Source organism: Coturnix japonica, unplaced genomic scaffold (genome assembly GCF_054131305.1).
Source record: "Coturnix japonica strain WE unplaced genomic scaffold, WE-NBRP24 Scf101, whole genome shotgun sequence".
In the NCBI taxonomy this organism is placed as follows: domain Eukaryota; kingdom Metazoa; phylum Chordata; class Aves; order Galliformes; family Phasianidae; genus Coturnix; species Coturnix japonica.
Window position 1 is genome coordinate 235,530 of NW_028189004.1, and position 14,748 is coordinate 250,277.

General features: G+C 49.6%; 1 protein-coding gene across 1 annotated transcript in view; it reads left to right on the forward strand.

Moving 5' to 3' along the window:
* The window catches only part of LOC107307448 (proto-oncogene vav-like), a 109,691-nt gene that overhangs the window by 58,586 nt on the left and 36,357 nt on the right, over nt 1–14,748 (forward strand). The window contains exon 15 of the mRNA XM_085534837.1: nt 2,639–2,678. Within this exon, the coding sequence (XP_085390963.1) occupies nt 2,639–2,678 (40 nt within the window). The remainder of the gene's footprint in view (nt 1–2,638; nt 2,679–14,748) is intronic.

Genomic DNA, 14,748 nt, shown 5'->3' on the forward strand with positions numbered 1-14,748 from the left:
GGGGTTTTCTATGGGGTCTCAATGGGGTTTTCTATGGGGTCTCAATGGGGTTTTCTATGGGGTCTCAATGGGGTTCTCTATGGGGTCTCAATGGGGTTTGGGGTCTCAATGGGGTTTTGGGGTCTCAATGGGGTTTTCTATGGGGTCTCAATGGGGTTTTGGGGTCTCTATGGGGTTTGGGGTCTCAATGGGGTTTTCTATGGGGTCTCAATGGGGTTTGGGGTCTCAATGGGGTTTTCTATGGGGTCTCTATGGGGTTTGGGGTCTCAATGGGGTTTTCTATGGGGTCTCAATGGGGTTTGGGGTCTCAATGGGGTTTGGGGTCTCAATGGGTTTTTCTATGGGGTCTCAATGGGGTTTGGGGTCTCAATGGGTTTCTATGGGGTCTCAATGGGGTTTTCTATGGGGTCTCAATGGGGTTTTCTATGGGGTCTCAATGGGGTTTTCTATGGGGTCTCAATGGGGTTTGGGGTCTCAATGGGGTTTTCTATGGGGTCTCAATGGGGTTTTCTATGGGGTCTCTATGGGGTTTTCTATGAGGTCTCAATGGGGTTTTCTATGGGGTCTCAATGGGGTTTGGGGTCTCAATGGGGTTTGGGGTCTCTATGGGGTTTTGGGGTCTCTATGGGGTTCTATGGGGTCTCAATGGGGTTTGGGGTCTCAATGGGGTTTTCTATGGGGTCTCAATGGGGTTTGGGGTCTCAATGGGGTTTTCTATGGGGTCTCAATGGGGTTTTGGGGTCTCAATGGGGTTTTCTATGGGGTCTCAATGGGGTTCTATGGGGTCTCAATGGGGTTTGGGGTCTCAATGGGGTTTTCTATGGGGTCTCAATGGGGTTTGGGGTCTCAATGGGGTTTTCTATGGGGTCTCAATGGGGTTTGGGGTCTCAATGGGGTTTTCTATGGGGTCTCAATGGGGTTTGGGGTCTCAATGGGGTTTTGGGGTCTCAATGGGGTTCTATGGGGTCCCCCTTATGGGGTCTCAATATGGTTCTATGGGGTCTCAATGGGGTTTTGGGGTCTCAATGGGGTTTTCTATGGGGTCTCAATGGGGTTCTATGGGGTCCCCCTTTAGGGTCTCAATGGGGTTTGGGGTCTCAATGGGGTTTGGGGTCTCAATGGGGTTTTCTATGGGGTCTCAATGGGGTTTGGGGTCTCAATGGGGTTTTCTATGGGGTCTCAATGGGGTTTGGGGTCTCAATGGGGTTTTCTATGGGGTCTCAATGGGGTTTTCTATGGGGTCTCAATGGGGTTTGGGGTCTCAATGGGGTTTGGGGTCTCAATGGGGTTTTCTATGGGGTCTCAATGGGGTTTGGGGTCTCAGTGGGGTTTTCTATGGGGTCTCAATGGGGTTTTCTATGGGGTCTCAGTGGGGTTTTGGGGTCTCAATGGGGTTTTCTATGGGGTCTCAATGGGGTTTGGGGTCTCAATGGGGTTTTGGGGTCTCAATGGGGTTTTCTATGGGGTCTCAATGGGGTTTTGGGGTCTCAATGGGGTTTTCTATGGGGTCTCAATGGGGTTTGGGGTCTCAATGGGGTTTTGGGGTCTCTATGGGGTTTTCTATGGGGTCTCAATGGGGTTTGGGGTCTCAATGGGGTTTTCTATGGGGTCTCAATGGGGTTTGGGGTCTCTATGGGGTTTTCTATGGGGTCTCAATGGGGTTTTCTATGGGGTCTCAATGGGGTTTGGGGTCTCAATGGGGTTTTGGGGTCCGCCTTATGGGGTCTCAATGTGGTTCTATGGGGTCTCAATGGGGTTTGGGGTCTCTATGGGGTTTTCTATGGGGTCTCAATGGGGTTTTGGGGTCTCAATGGGGTTTGGGGTCTCACTGTGGTTCTATGGGGTCTCAATGGGGTTTGGGGTCCCCCTTTAGGGTCTCAATGGGGTTTGGGGTCTCAATGGGGTTCTATGGGGTCCCCCTTATGGGGTCTCAATGGGGTTTAGGGTCTCAATGGGGTTTTGGGGTCCCCCTTATGGGGTCTCAATGGGGTTCTATGGGGTCCCCTTATGGGGTCTCTATGGGGTTTGGTGTCCCGATTTAGGGTCTCAATGGGGTTCTATGGGGTCCCCCTTATGGGGTCCCAATGGGGTTTGGGATCTCAGTGGGGTTTGGGGTCCCCCTTTAGGGTCTCAATGGGGTTTGGGGTCTCAATGGGGTTCTATGGGGTCTCAATGGGGTTTGGGGTCCCCGTTATGGGGTCTCACTGTAGTTCTATGGGGTCTCAATGGGGTTCTATGGGGTCCCCCTTTTGGGGTCTCTATGGGGTTTTGGGGTCCCCCTTATGGGGTCTCACTGTTGTTCTATGGGGTCTCAATGGGGTTTGGGGTCTCAATAGGGTTCTATGGGGTCCCCATTTTGGGGTCTCAATGGGGTTTAGGGTCTTAATGGGGTTTGGGGTCGCCCTTATGGGGTCTCACTGTGGTTCTATGGGCTCTCAATGGGGTTTTCTATGGGGTCTCAATGGGGTTTGGGGTCTCAATAGGGTTTTCTATGGGGTCTCAATGGGGTTTGGGGTCTCAATGGGGTTTTCTATGGGGTCTCAATGGGGTTTTCTATGGGGTCTCAATGGGGTTTTCTATGGGGTATCTATGGGGTTTTCTATGGGGTCTCTATGGGGTTTTCTATGGGGTCCCGCAGGTGAAATCCCACAGGCCGGGCCATGACAAACAGGATCTGGGTGAGTAAAGATTTGGGGTCGGGGGGTTTATGGGGTCAAACCTTATAGGGTCGGGTTCTATGGGGTCTCATGTTGGGTTCTATGGGGTCAAACCTTATAGGGTCGGGTTCTATGGGGTCTCATGTTGGGTTCTATGGGGTCAAACCTTATAGGGTCGGGTTCTATGGGGTCTCATGTTGGGTTCTATGGGGTCAAACCTTATAGGGTCGGTATTTATGGGGTCTCATGTTGGGTTCTATGGGGTCAAACCTTATAGGGTCGGGATTTATGGGGTCTCATGTTGGGTTCTATGGGGTCAAACCTTATAGGGTCGGGATTTATGGGGTCTCATGTTGGGTTCTATGGGGTCAAACCTTATAGGGTCGGGTTTATGGGGTCTCATGTTGGGTTCTATGGGGTCAAACCTTATAGGGTCGGGTTCTATGGGGTCACAGGTTGGGATTTATGGGGTCAAACCTTATAGGGTCGGGATTTATGGGGTCTCATGTTGGGTTCTATGGGGTCAAACCTTATAGGGTCGGGTTCTATGGGGTCTCATGTTGGGTTCTATGGGGTCAAACCTTATAGGGTCGGGATCTATGGGGTCTCATGTTGGGTTCTATGGGGTCAAACCTTATAGGGTCGGGATTTATGGGGTCTCATGTTGGGTTCTATGGGGTCAAACCTTATAGGGTCGGGATTTATGGGGTCTCATGTTGGGTTCTATGGGGTCAAACCTTATAGGGTCGGGTTCTATGGGGTCTCATGTTGGGTTCTATGGGGTCAAACCTTATAGGGTCGGGTTCTATGGGGTCTCATGTTGGTTTCTATGGGGTCAAACCTTATAGGGTCGGGATTTATGGGGTCTCATGTTGGGTTCTATGGGGTCAAACCTTATAGGGTCGGGTTCTATGGGGTCTCATGTTGGGTTCTATGGGGTCAAACCTTATAGGGTCGGGATTTATGGGGTCTCATGCTTTCTATGGGGTCACACCTTATAGGGTCGGGATTTATGGGGTCACAGGTTGGGATTTATGGGGTCAAACCTTATAGGGTCGGGATTTATGGGGTCTCATGTTGGGTTCTATGGGGTCAAACCTTATAGGGTCGGGTTCTATGGGGTCTCATGTTGGTTTCTATGGGGTCAAACCTTATAGGGTCGGGATTTATGGGGTCTCATGTTGGGTTCTATGGGGTCAAACCTTATAGGGTCGGGTTCTATGGGGTCTCATGTTGGGTTCTATGGGGTCAAACCTTATAGGGTCGGGATTTATGGGGTCTCATGCTTTCTATGGGGTCACACCTTATAGGGTCGGGATTTATGGGGTCACAGGTTGGGATTTATGGGGTCAAACCTTATAGGGTCGGGATTTATGGGGTCTCATGTTGGGTTCTATGGGGTCAAACCTTATAGGGTCGGGTTCTATGGGGTCTCATGTTGGGTTCTATGGGGTCAAACCTTATAGGGTCGGGATTTATGGGGTCGCAGGTTGGGTTCTATGGGGTCAAACCTTATAGGGTCGGGTTCTATGGGGTCTCATGTTGGGTTCTATGGGGTCAAACCTTATAGGGTCGGGATTTATGGGGTCTCATGTTGGGTTCTATGGGGTCAAACCTTATAGGGTCGGGATTTATGGGGTCTCATGTTGGGTTCTATGGGGTCAAACCTTATAGGGTCGGGATTTATGGGGTCTCATGTTGGGTTCTATGGGGTCAAACCTTATAGGGTCGGGATTTATGGGGTCTCATGTTGGGTTCTATGGGGTCAAACCTTATAGGGTCGGGATTTATGGGGTCTCATGTTGGGTTCTATGGGGTCAAACCTTATAGGGTCGGGTTCTATGGGGTCTCATGTTGGGTTCTATGGGGTCAAACCTTATAGGGTCGGGATTTATGGGGTCGCAGGTTGGGTTCTATGGGGTCAAACCTTATAGGGTCGGGATTTATGGGGTCTCATGTTGGGTTCTATGGGGTCAAACCTTATAGGGTCGGGATTTATGGGGTCTCATGTTGGGTTCTATGGGGTCAAACCTTATAGGGTCGGGTTCCATGGGGTCTCATGTTGGGTTCTATGGGGTCAAACCTTATAGGGTCGGGATTTATGGGGTCACAGGTTGGCTTCTATGGGGTCAAACCTTATAGGGTCGGGATTTATGGGGTCTCATGTTGGGTTCTATGGGGTCAAACCTTATAGGGTCGGGTTCCATGGGGTCTCATGTTGGGTTCTATGGGGTCAAACCTTATAGGGTCGGGATTTATGGGGTCACAGGTTGGCTTCTATGGGGTCAAACCTTATAGGGTCGGGATTTATGGGGTCTCATGTTGGGTTCTATGGGGTCAAACCTTATAAAGTCGGGTTCTATGGGGTCTCATGTTGGGTTCTATGGGGTCAAACCTTATAGGGTCGGGATTTATGGGGTCACAGGTTGGGTTCTATGGGGTCAAACCTTATAGGGTCGGGATTTATGGGGTCTCATGTTGGGTTCTATGGGGTCAAACCTTATAGGGTCGGGTTCTATGGGGTCTCATGTTGGGTTCTATGGGGTCAAACCTTATAGGGTCGGGTTCTATGGGGTCTCATGTTGGGTTCTATGGGGTCAAACCTTATAGGTTCGGGATTTATGGGGTCTCATGTTGGGTTCTATGGGGTCAGACCTTATAGGGTCGGGTTCTATGGGGTCAAACCTTATAGGGTCGGGATTTATGGGGTCACAGGTTGGGTTCTATGGGGTCAAACCTTATAGGGTCGGGTTCTATGGGGTTTCATGTTGGGTTCTATGGGGTCAAACCTTATAGGGTCGGGTTCTATGGGGTCACAGGTTGGGTTCTATGGGGTCAAACCTTATAGGGTCGGGATTTATGGGGTCTCATGTTGGGTTCTATGGGGTCAAACCTTATAGGGTCGGGATTTATGGGGTCTCATGTTGGGTTCTATGGGGTCAAACCTTATAGGGTTGGGATTTATGGGGTCTCATGTTGGGTTCTATGGGGTCAAACCTTATAGGGTCGGGATTTATGGGGTCGCAGGTTGGGTTCTATGGGGTCAAACCTTATAGGGTCGGGTTCTATGGGGTCTCATGTTGGGTTCTATGGGGTCAAACCTTATAGGGTCGGGTTCTATGGGGTCTCATGTTGGGTTCTATGGGGTCAAACCTTATAGGGTCGGGTTCTATGGGGTCTCATGTTGGGTTCTATGGGGTCAAACCTTATAGGGTCGGGATTTATGGGGTCACAGGTTGGGTTCTATGGGGTCAAACCTTATAGGGTCGTGTTCTATGGGGTCTCATGTTGGGTTCTATGGGGTCAAACCTTATAGGGTCGGGATTTATGGGGTCACAGGTTGGGTTCTATGGGGTCAAACCTTATAGGGTCGGGTTCTATGGGGTCTCATGTTGGGTTCTATGGGGTCAAACCTTATAGGGTCGGGATTTATGGGGTCTCATGTTGGGTTCTATGGGGTCAAACCTTATAGGGTCGGGATTTATGGGGTCTCATGTTGGGTTCCATGGGGTCACATTTTATAGGGTCGGGTTCTATGGGGTCTCATGTTGGGTTCTATGGGGTCAAACCTTATAGGGTCGGGATTTATGGGGTCTCATGTTGGGTTCTATGGGGTCAAACCTTATAGGGTCGGGTTCTATGGGTCTCATGTTGGGTTCTATGTGGTCAAACCTTATAGGGTCGGGTTCTATGGGGTCTCATGTTGGGTTCTATGGGGTCAAACCTTATAGGGTCGGGTTCTATGGGGTCTCATGTTGGGTTCTATGGGGTCAAACCTTATAGGGTCGGGTTCTATGGGGTCTCATGTTGGGTTCTATGGGGTCAAACCTTATAGGGTCGGGTTCTATGGGGTCTCATGTTGGGTTCTATGGGGTCAAACCTTATAGGGTCGGGATTTATGGGGTCTCATGTTGGGTTCTATGGGGTCAAACCTTATAGGGTCGGGATTTATGGGGTCTCATGTTGGGTTCTATGGGGTCAAACCTTATAGGGTCGGGATTTATGGGGTCTCATGTTGGGTTCTATGGGGTCAAACCTTATAGGGTCGGGTTCTATGGGGTCTCATGTTGGGTTCTATGGGGTCAAACCTTATAGGGTCGGGATTTATGGGGTCTCATGTTGGGTTCTATGGGGTCAAACCTTATAGGGTCGGATTTATGGGGTCTCATGTTGGGTTCTATGGGGTCAAACCTTATAGGGTCGGGATTTATGGGGTCTCATGTTGGGTTCTATGGGGTCAAACCTTATAGGGTCGGGATTTATGGGGTCAGAGGTTGGGTTCAATGGGGTCAAACCTTATAGGGTCGGGATTTATGGGGTCTCATGTTGGGTTCTATGGGGTCAAACCTTATAGGGTCGGGTTCTATGGGGTCTCATGTTGGGTTCTATGGGGTCAAACCTTATAGGGTCGGGATTTATGGGGTCTCATGTTGGGTTCTATGGGTTCAAACCTTATAGGGTCGGGATTTATGGGGTCTCATGTTGGGTTCTATGGGGTCAAACCTTATAGGGTCGGGTTCTATGGGGTCTCATGTTGGGTTCTATGGGGTCAAACCTTATAGGGTCGGGATTTATGGGGTCTCATGTTGGGTTCTATGGGGTCAAACCTTATAGGGTCGGGATTTATGGGGTCTCATGTTGGGTTCTATGGGGTCAAACCTTATAGGGTCGGGATTTATGGGGTCTCATGTTGGGTTCTATGGGGTCAAACCTTATAGGGTCGGGATTTATGGGGTCTCATGTTGGGTTCTATGGGGTCAAACCTTATAGGGTCGGGTTCTATGGGGTCTCATGTTGGGTTCTATGGGGTCAAACCTTATAGGGTCGGGATTTATGGGGTCTCATGTTGGGTTCTATGGGGTCAAACCTTATAGGGTCGGGTTCTATGGGGTCACAGGTTGGGTTCTATGGGGTCAAACCTTATAGGGTCGGGATTTATGGGGTCTCATGTTGGGTTCTATGGGGTCAAACCTTATAGGGTCGGGATTTATGGGGTCTCATGTTGGGTTCTATGGGGTCAAACCTTATAGGGTCGGGTTCTATGGGGTCACAGGTTGGGTTCTATGGGGTCAAACCTTATAGGGTCGGGATTTATGGGGTCTCATGTTGGGTTCTATGGGGTCAAACCTTATAGGGTCGGGATTTATGGGGTCACAGGTTGGGTTCTATGGGGTCAAACCTTATAGGGTCGGGATTTATGGGGTCACATGTTGGGTTCTATGGGGTCAAACCTTATAGGGTCGGGATTTATGGGGTCACATGTTGGGTTCTATGGGGTCAAACCTTATAGGGTCGGGATTTATGGGGTCTCATGTTGGGTTCTATGGGGTCAAACCTTATAGGGTCGGGTTCTATGGGGTCTCATGTTGGGTTCTATGGGGTCAAACCTTATAGGGTCGGGTTCTATGGGGTCTCATGTTGGGTTCTATGGGGTCAAACCTTATAGGGTCGGGTTCTATGGGGTCTCATGTTGGGTTCTATGGGGTCAAACCTTATAGGGTCGGGTTCTATGCGGTCTCATGTTGGGTTCTATGGGGTCAAACCTTATAGGGTCGGGATTTATGGGGTCTCACGTTGGGTTCTATGGGGTCAAACCTTATAGGGTCGGGATTTATGGGGTCTCATGTTGGGTTCTATGGGGTCAAATCTTATAGGGTCGGGATTTATGGGGTCACAGGTTGGGTTCTATGGGGTCAAACCTTATAGGGTCGGGTTCTTTGGGGTCTCATGTTGGGTTCTATGGGGTCAAACCTTATAGGGTCGGGTTCTATGGGGTCTCATGTTGGGTTCTATGGGGTCAAACCTTATAGGGTCGGGATTTATGGGGTCACAGGTTGGGTTCTATGGGGTCAAACCTTATAGGATCGGGTTCTATGGGGTCTCATGTTGGGTTCTATGGGGTCAAACCTTATAGGGTCGGGTTCTATGGGGTCTCATATTGGGTTCTATGGGGTCAAACCTTATAGGGTCGGGTTCTATGGGGTCTCATGTTGGGTTCTATGGGGTCAAACCTTATAGGGTCGGGATTTATGGGGTCTCATGTTGGGTTCTATGGGGTCAAACCTTATAGGGTCGGGTTCTATGGGGTCGCTGGTTGGGTTCTATGGGGTCAAACCTTATAGGGTCGGGATTTATGGGGTCACAGGTTGGGTTCTATGGGGTCAAACCTTATAGGGTCGGGATTTATGGGGTCTCATGTTGGGTTCTATGGGGCCAAACCTTATAGGGTCGGGTTCTATAGGGTCTCATGTTGGGTTCTATGGGGTCAAACCTTATAGGGTCGGGATTTATGGGGTCTCATGTTGGGTTCTATGGGGTCAAACCTTATAGGGTCGGGAGTTATGGGGTCTCATGTTGGGTTCTATGGGGTCAAACCTTATAGGGTCGGGTTCTATGGGGTCTCATGTTGGGTTCTATGGGGTCAAACCTTATAGGGTCGGGATTTATGGGGTCTCATGTTGGGTTCTATGGGGTCAAACCTTATAGGGTCGGGATTTATGGGGTCTCATGTTGGGTTCTATGGGGTCAAACCTTATAGGGTCGGGATTTATGGTGTCACAGGTTGGGTTCTATGGGGTCAAACCTTATAGGGTCGGGATTTATGGGGTCTCATGTTGGGTTCTATGGGGTCAAACCTTATAGGGTCGGGATTTATGGGGTCTCATGTTGGGTTCTATGGGGTCAAACCTTATAGGGTCGGGATTTATGGGGTCACATGTTGGGTTCTATGGGGTCAAACCTTATAGGGTCGGGATTTATGGGGTCTCATGTTGGGTTCTATGGGGTCAAACCTTATAGGGTCGGGATTTATGGGGTCTCATGTTGGGTTCTATGGGGTCAAACCTTATAGGGTCGGGTTCTATGGGGTCTCATGTTGGGTTCTATGGGGTCAAACCTTATAGGGTCGGGATTTATGGGGTCTCATGTTGGGTTCTATGGGGTCAAACCTTATAGGGTCGGGATTTATGGGGTCTCATGTTGGGTTCTATGGGGTCAAACCTTATAGGGTCGGGATTTATGGGGTCACAGGTTGGGTTCTATGGGGTCAAACCTTATAGGGTCGGGATTTATGGGGTCTCATGTTGGGTTCTATGGGGTCAGACCTTATAGGGTCAGGATTTATGGGGTCTCATGTTGGGTTCTATGGGGTCAAACCTTATAGGGTCGGGTTCTATGGGGTCTCATGTTGGGTTCTATGGGGTCAAACCTTATAGGGTCGGGATTTATGGGGTCTCATGTTGGGTTCTATGGGGTCAAACCTTATAGGGTCGGGATTTATGGGGTCTCATGTTGGGTTCTATGGGGTCAAACCTTATAGGGTCGGGATTTATGGGGTCTCAATGGGGTTCTATGGGGTCAAACCTTATAGGGTCGGGATTTATGGGGTCTCAGGTTTGTTCTATGGGGTCAAACCTTATAGGGTCGGGATTTATGGGGTCTCATATTGGGTTCTATGGGGTCAAACCTTATAGGGTCGGGTTCTATGGGGTCGAAGGTTGGGTTCTATGGGGTCAAACCTTATAGGGTCGGGATTTATGGGGTCTCATGTTGGGTTCTATGGGGTCAGACCTTATAGGGTCGGGATTTATGGGGTCTCATGTTGGGTTCTATGGGGTCAAACCTTATAGGGTCGGGTTCTATGGGGTTGCAGGTTGGCTTCTATGGGGTCAAACCTTATAGGGTCGGGATTTATGGGGTCTCATGTTGGGTTCTATGGGGTCAAACCTTATAGGGTCGGGATTTATGGGGTCACAGGTTGGGTTCTATGGGGTCAAACCTTATAGGGTCGGGATTTATGGGGTCTCATGTTGGGTTCTATGGGGTCAAACCTTATAGGGTCGGGTTCTATGGGGTCTCATGTTGGGTTCTATGGGGTCAAACCTTATAGGGTCGGGTTCTATGGGGTCTCATGTTGGGTTCTATGGGGTCAAACCTTATAGGGTCGGGTTCTATGGGGTCTCATGTTGGGTTCTATGGGGTCAAACCTTATAGGGTCGGGATTTATGGGGTCTCATGTTGGGTTCTATGGGGTCAAACCTTATAGGGTCGGGATTTATGGGGTCTCATGTTGGGTTCTATGGGGTCAAACCTTATAGGGTCGGGATTTATGGGGTCTCATGTTGGGTTCTATGGGGTCAAACCTTATAGGGTCGGGATTTATGGGGTCTCATGTTGGGTTCTATGGGGTCAAACCTTATAGGGTCGGGTTCTATGGGGTCTCATGTTGGGTTCTATGGGGTCAAACCTTATAGGGTCGGGATTTATGGGGTCACTGGTTGGGTTCTATGGGGTCAAACCTTATAGGGTCGGGTTCTATGGGGTCTCATGTTGGGTTCTATGGGGTCAAACCTTATAGGGTCGGGATTTATGGGGTCTCATGTTGGGTTCTATTGGGTCAAACCTTATAGGGTCGCGTTCTATGGGGTCTCATGTTGGGTTCTATGGGGTCAAACCTTATAGGGTCGGGATTTATGGGGTCTCATGTTGGGTTCTATGGGGTCAAACCTTATAGGGTCGGGATTTATGGGGTCACAGGTTGGGATTTATGGGGTCAAACCTTATAGGGTCGGGTTCTATGGGGTCTCATGTTGGGTTCTATGGGGTCAAACCTTATAGGGTCGGGATTTATGGGGTCTCATGTTGGGTTCTATGGGGTCAAACCTTATAGGGTCGGGATTTATGGGGTCACTGGTTGGGTTCTATGGGGTCAAACCTTATAGGGTCGGGATTTATGGGGTCTCATGTTGGGTTCTATGGGGTCAAACCTTATAGGGTCGGGTTCTATGGGGTCTCATGTTGGGTTCTATGGGGTCAAACCTTATAGGGTCGGGTTCTATGGGGTCTCATGTTGGGTTCTATGGGGTCAAACCTTATAGGGTCGGGATTTATGGGGTCTCATGTTGGGTTCTATGGGGTCAAACCTTATAGGGTCGGGTTCTATGGGGTCTCATGTTGGGTTCTATGGGGTCAAACCTTATAGGGTCGGGATTTATGGGGTCTCATGTTGGGTTCTATGGGGTCAAACCTTATAGGGTCGGGTTCTATGGGGTCTCATGTTGGGTTCTATGGGGTCAAACCTTATAGGGTCGGGATTTATGGGGTCTCATGTTGGGTTCTATGGGGTCAAACCTTATAGGGTCGGGATTTATGGGGTCTCATGTTGGGTTCTATGGGGTCAAACCTTATAGGGTCGGGATTTATGGGGTCACAGGTTGGGTTCTATGGGGTCAAACCTTATAGGGTCGGGATTTATGGGGTCTCATGTTGGGTTCTATGGGGTCAGACCTTATAGGGTCAGGATTTATGGGGTCTCATGTTGGGTTCTATGGGGTCAAACCTTATAGGGTCGGGTTCTATGGGGTCTCATGTTGGGTTCTATGGGGTCAAACCTTATAGGGTCGGGATTTATGGGGTCTCATGTTGGGTTCTATGGGGTCAAACCTTATAGGGTCGGGATTTATGGGGTCTCATGTTGGGTTCTATGGGGTCAAACCTTATAGGGTCGGGATTTATGGGGTCTCAATGGGGTTCTATGGGGTCAAACCTTATAGGGTCGGGATTTATGGGGTCTCAGGTTTGTTCTATGGGGTCAAACCTTATAGGGTCGGGATTTATGGGGTCTCATATTGGGTTCTATGGGGTCAAACCTTATAGGGTCGGGTTCTATGGGGTCTCATGTTGGGTTCTATGGGGTCAAACCTTATAGGGTCGGGATTTATGGGGTCTCATGTTGGGTTCTATGGGGTCAAACCTTATAGGGTCGGGTTCTATGGGGTCACAGGTTGGGTTCTATGGGGTCAAACCTTATAGGGTCGGGATTTATGGGGTCTCATGTTGGGTTCTATGGGGTCAAACCTTATAGGGTCGGGTTCTATGGGGTCGAAGGTTGGGTTCTATGGGGTCAAACCTTATAGGGTCGGGATTTATGGGGTCTCATGTTGGGTTCTATGGGGTCAGACCTTATAGGGTCGGGATTTATGGGGTCTCATGTTGGGTTCTATGGGGTCAAACCTTATAGGGTCGGGTTCTATGGGGTTGCAGGTTGGCTTCTATGGGGTCAAACCTTATAGGGTCGGGATTTATGGGGTCTCATGTTGGGTTCTATGGGGTCAAACCTTATAGGGTCGGGATTTATGGGGTCTCATGTCGGGTTCTATGGGGTCAAACCTTATAGGGTCGGGATTTATGGGGTCACAGGTTGGGTTCTATGGGGTCAAACCTTATAGGGTCGGGATTTATGGGGTCTCATGTTGGGTTCTATGGGGTCAAACCTTATAGGGTCGGGATTTATGGGGTCTCATGTTGGGTTCTATGGGGTCAGACCTTATAGGGTCGGGATTTATGGGATCTCATGTTGGGTTCTATGGGGTCAAACCTTATAGGGTCGGGTTCTATGGGGTCTCATGTTGGGTTCTATGGGGTCAAACCTTATAGGGTCGGGTTTATGGGGTCTCATGTTGGGTTCTATGGGGTCAAACCTTATAGGGTCGGGTTCTATGGGGTCTCATGTTGGGTTCTATGGGGTCAAACCTTATAGGGTCGGGTTCTATGGGGTCTCATGTTGGGTTCTATGGGGTCAAACCTTATAGGGTCGGGTTCTATGGGGTCACAGGTTGGGTTCTATGGGGTCAAACCTTATAGGGTCGGGTTCTATGGGGTCTCATGTTGGGTTCTATGGGGTCAAACCTTATAGGGTCGGGTTCTATGGGGTCTCATGTTGGGTTCTATGGGGTCAAACCTTATAGGGTCGGGTTCTATGGGGTCTCATGTTGGGTTCTATGGGGTCAAACCTTATAGGGTCGGGATTTATGGGGTCTCATGTTGGGTTCTATGGGGTCAAACCTTATAGGGTCGGGATTTATGGGGTCTCATGTTGGGTTCTATGGGGTCAAACCTTATAGGGTCGGGATTTATGGGGTCACAGGTTGGGTTCTATGGGGTCAAACCTTATAGGGTCGGGATTTATGGGGTCACAGGTTGGGTTCTATGGGGTCAAACCTTATAGGGTCGGGATTTATGGGGTCGCATGTTGGGTTCTATGGGGTCAAACCTTATAGGGTCGGGATTTATGGGGTCGCAGGTTGGGTTCTATGGGGTCAAACCTTATAGGGTCGGGATTTATGGGGTCTCATGTTGGGTTCTATGGGGTCAAACCTTATAGGGTCGGGATTTATGGGGTCTCATGTTGGGTTCTATGGGGTCAAACCTTATAGGGTCGGGTTCTATGGGGTCTCATGTTGGGTTCTATGGGGTCAAACCTTATAGGGTCGGGTTCTATGGGGTCTCATGTTGGGTTCTATGGGGTCAAACCTTATAGGGTCGGGATTTATGGGGTCTCATGTTGGGTTCTATGGGGTCAAACCTTATAGGGTCGGGTTCTATGGGGTCTCATGTTGGGTTCTATGGGGTCAAACCTTATAGGGTCGGGATTTATGGGGTCTCATGTTGGGTTCTATGGGGTCAAACCTTATAGGGTCGGGATTTATGGGGTCACAGGTTGGGTTCTATGGGGTCAAACCTTATAGGGTCGGGTTCTATGGGGTCTCATGTTGGGTTCTATGGGGTCAAACCTTATAGGGTCGGAATTTATGGGGTCTCATGTTGGGTTCTATGGGGTCAGACCTTATAGGGTCGGGATTTATGGGGTCACAGGTTGGGTTCTATGGGGTCAGACCTTATAGGGTCGGGTTCTATGGGGTCTCATGTTGGGTTCTATGGGGTCAAACCTTATAGGGTCGGGATTTATGGGGTCTCATGTTGGGTTCTATGGGGTCAAACCTTATAGGGTCGGGATTTATGGGGTCTCATGTTGGGTTCTATGGGGTCAAACCTTATAGGGTCGGGTTCTATTGGTTCGCATGTTGGGTTCTATGGGGTCAAACCTTATAGGGTCGGGATTTATGGGGTCTCATGTTGGGTTCTATGGGGTCAAACCTTATAGGGTCGGGATTTATGGGGTCTCATGTTGGGTTCTATGGGGTCAAACCTTATAGGGTCGGGTTCTATGGGGTCTCATGTTGGGTTCTATGGGGTCAAACCTTATAGGGTCGGGATTTATGGGGTCTCATGTTGGGTTCTATGGGGTCAAACC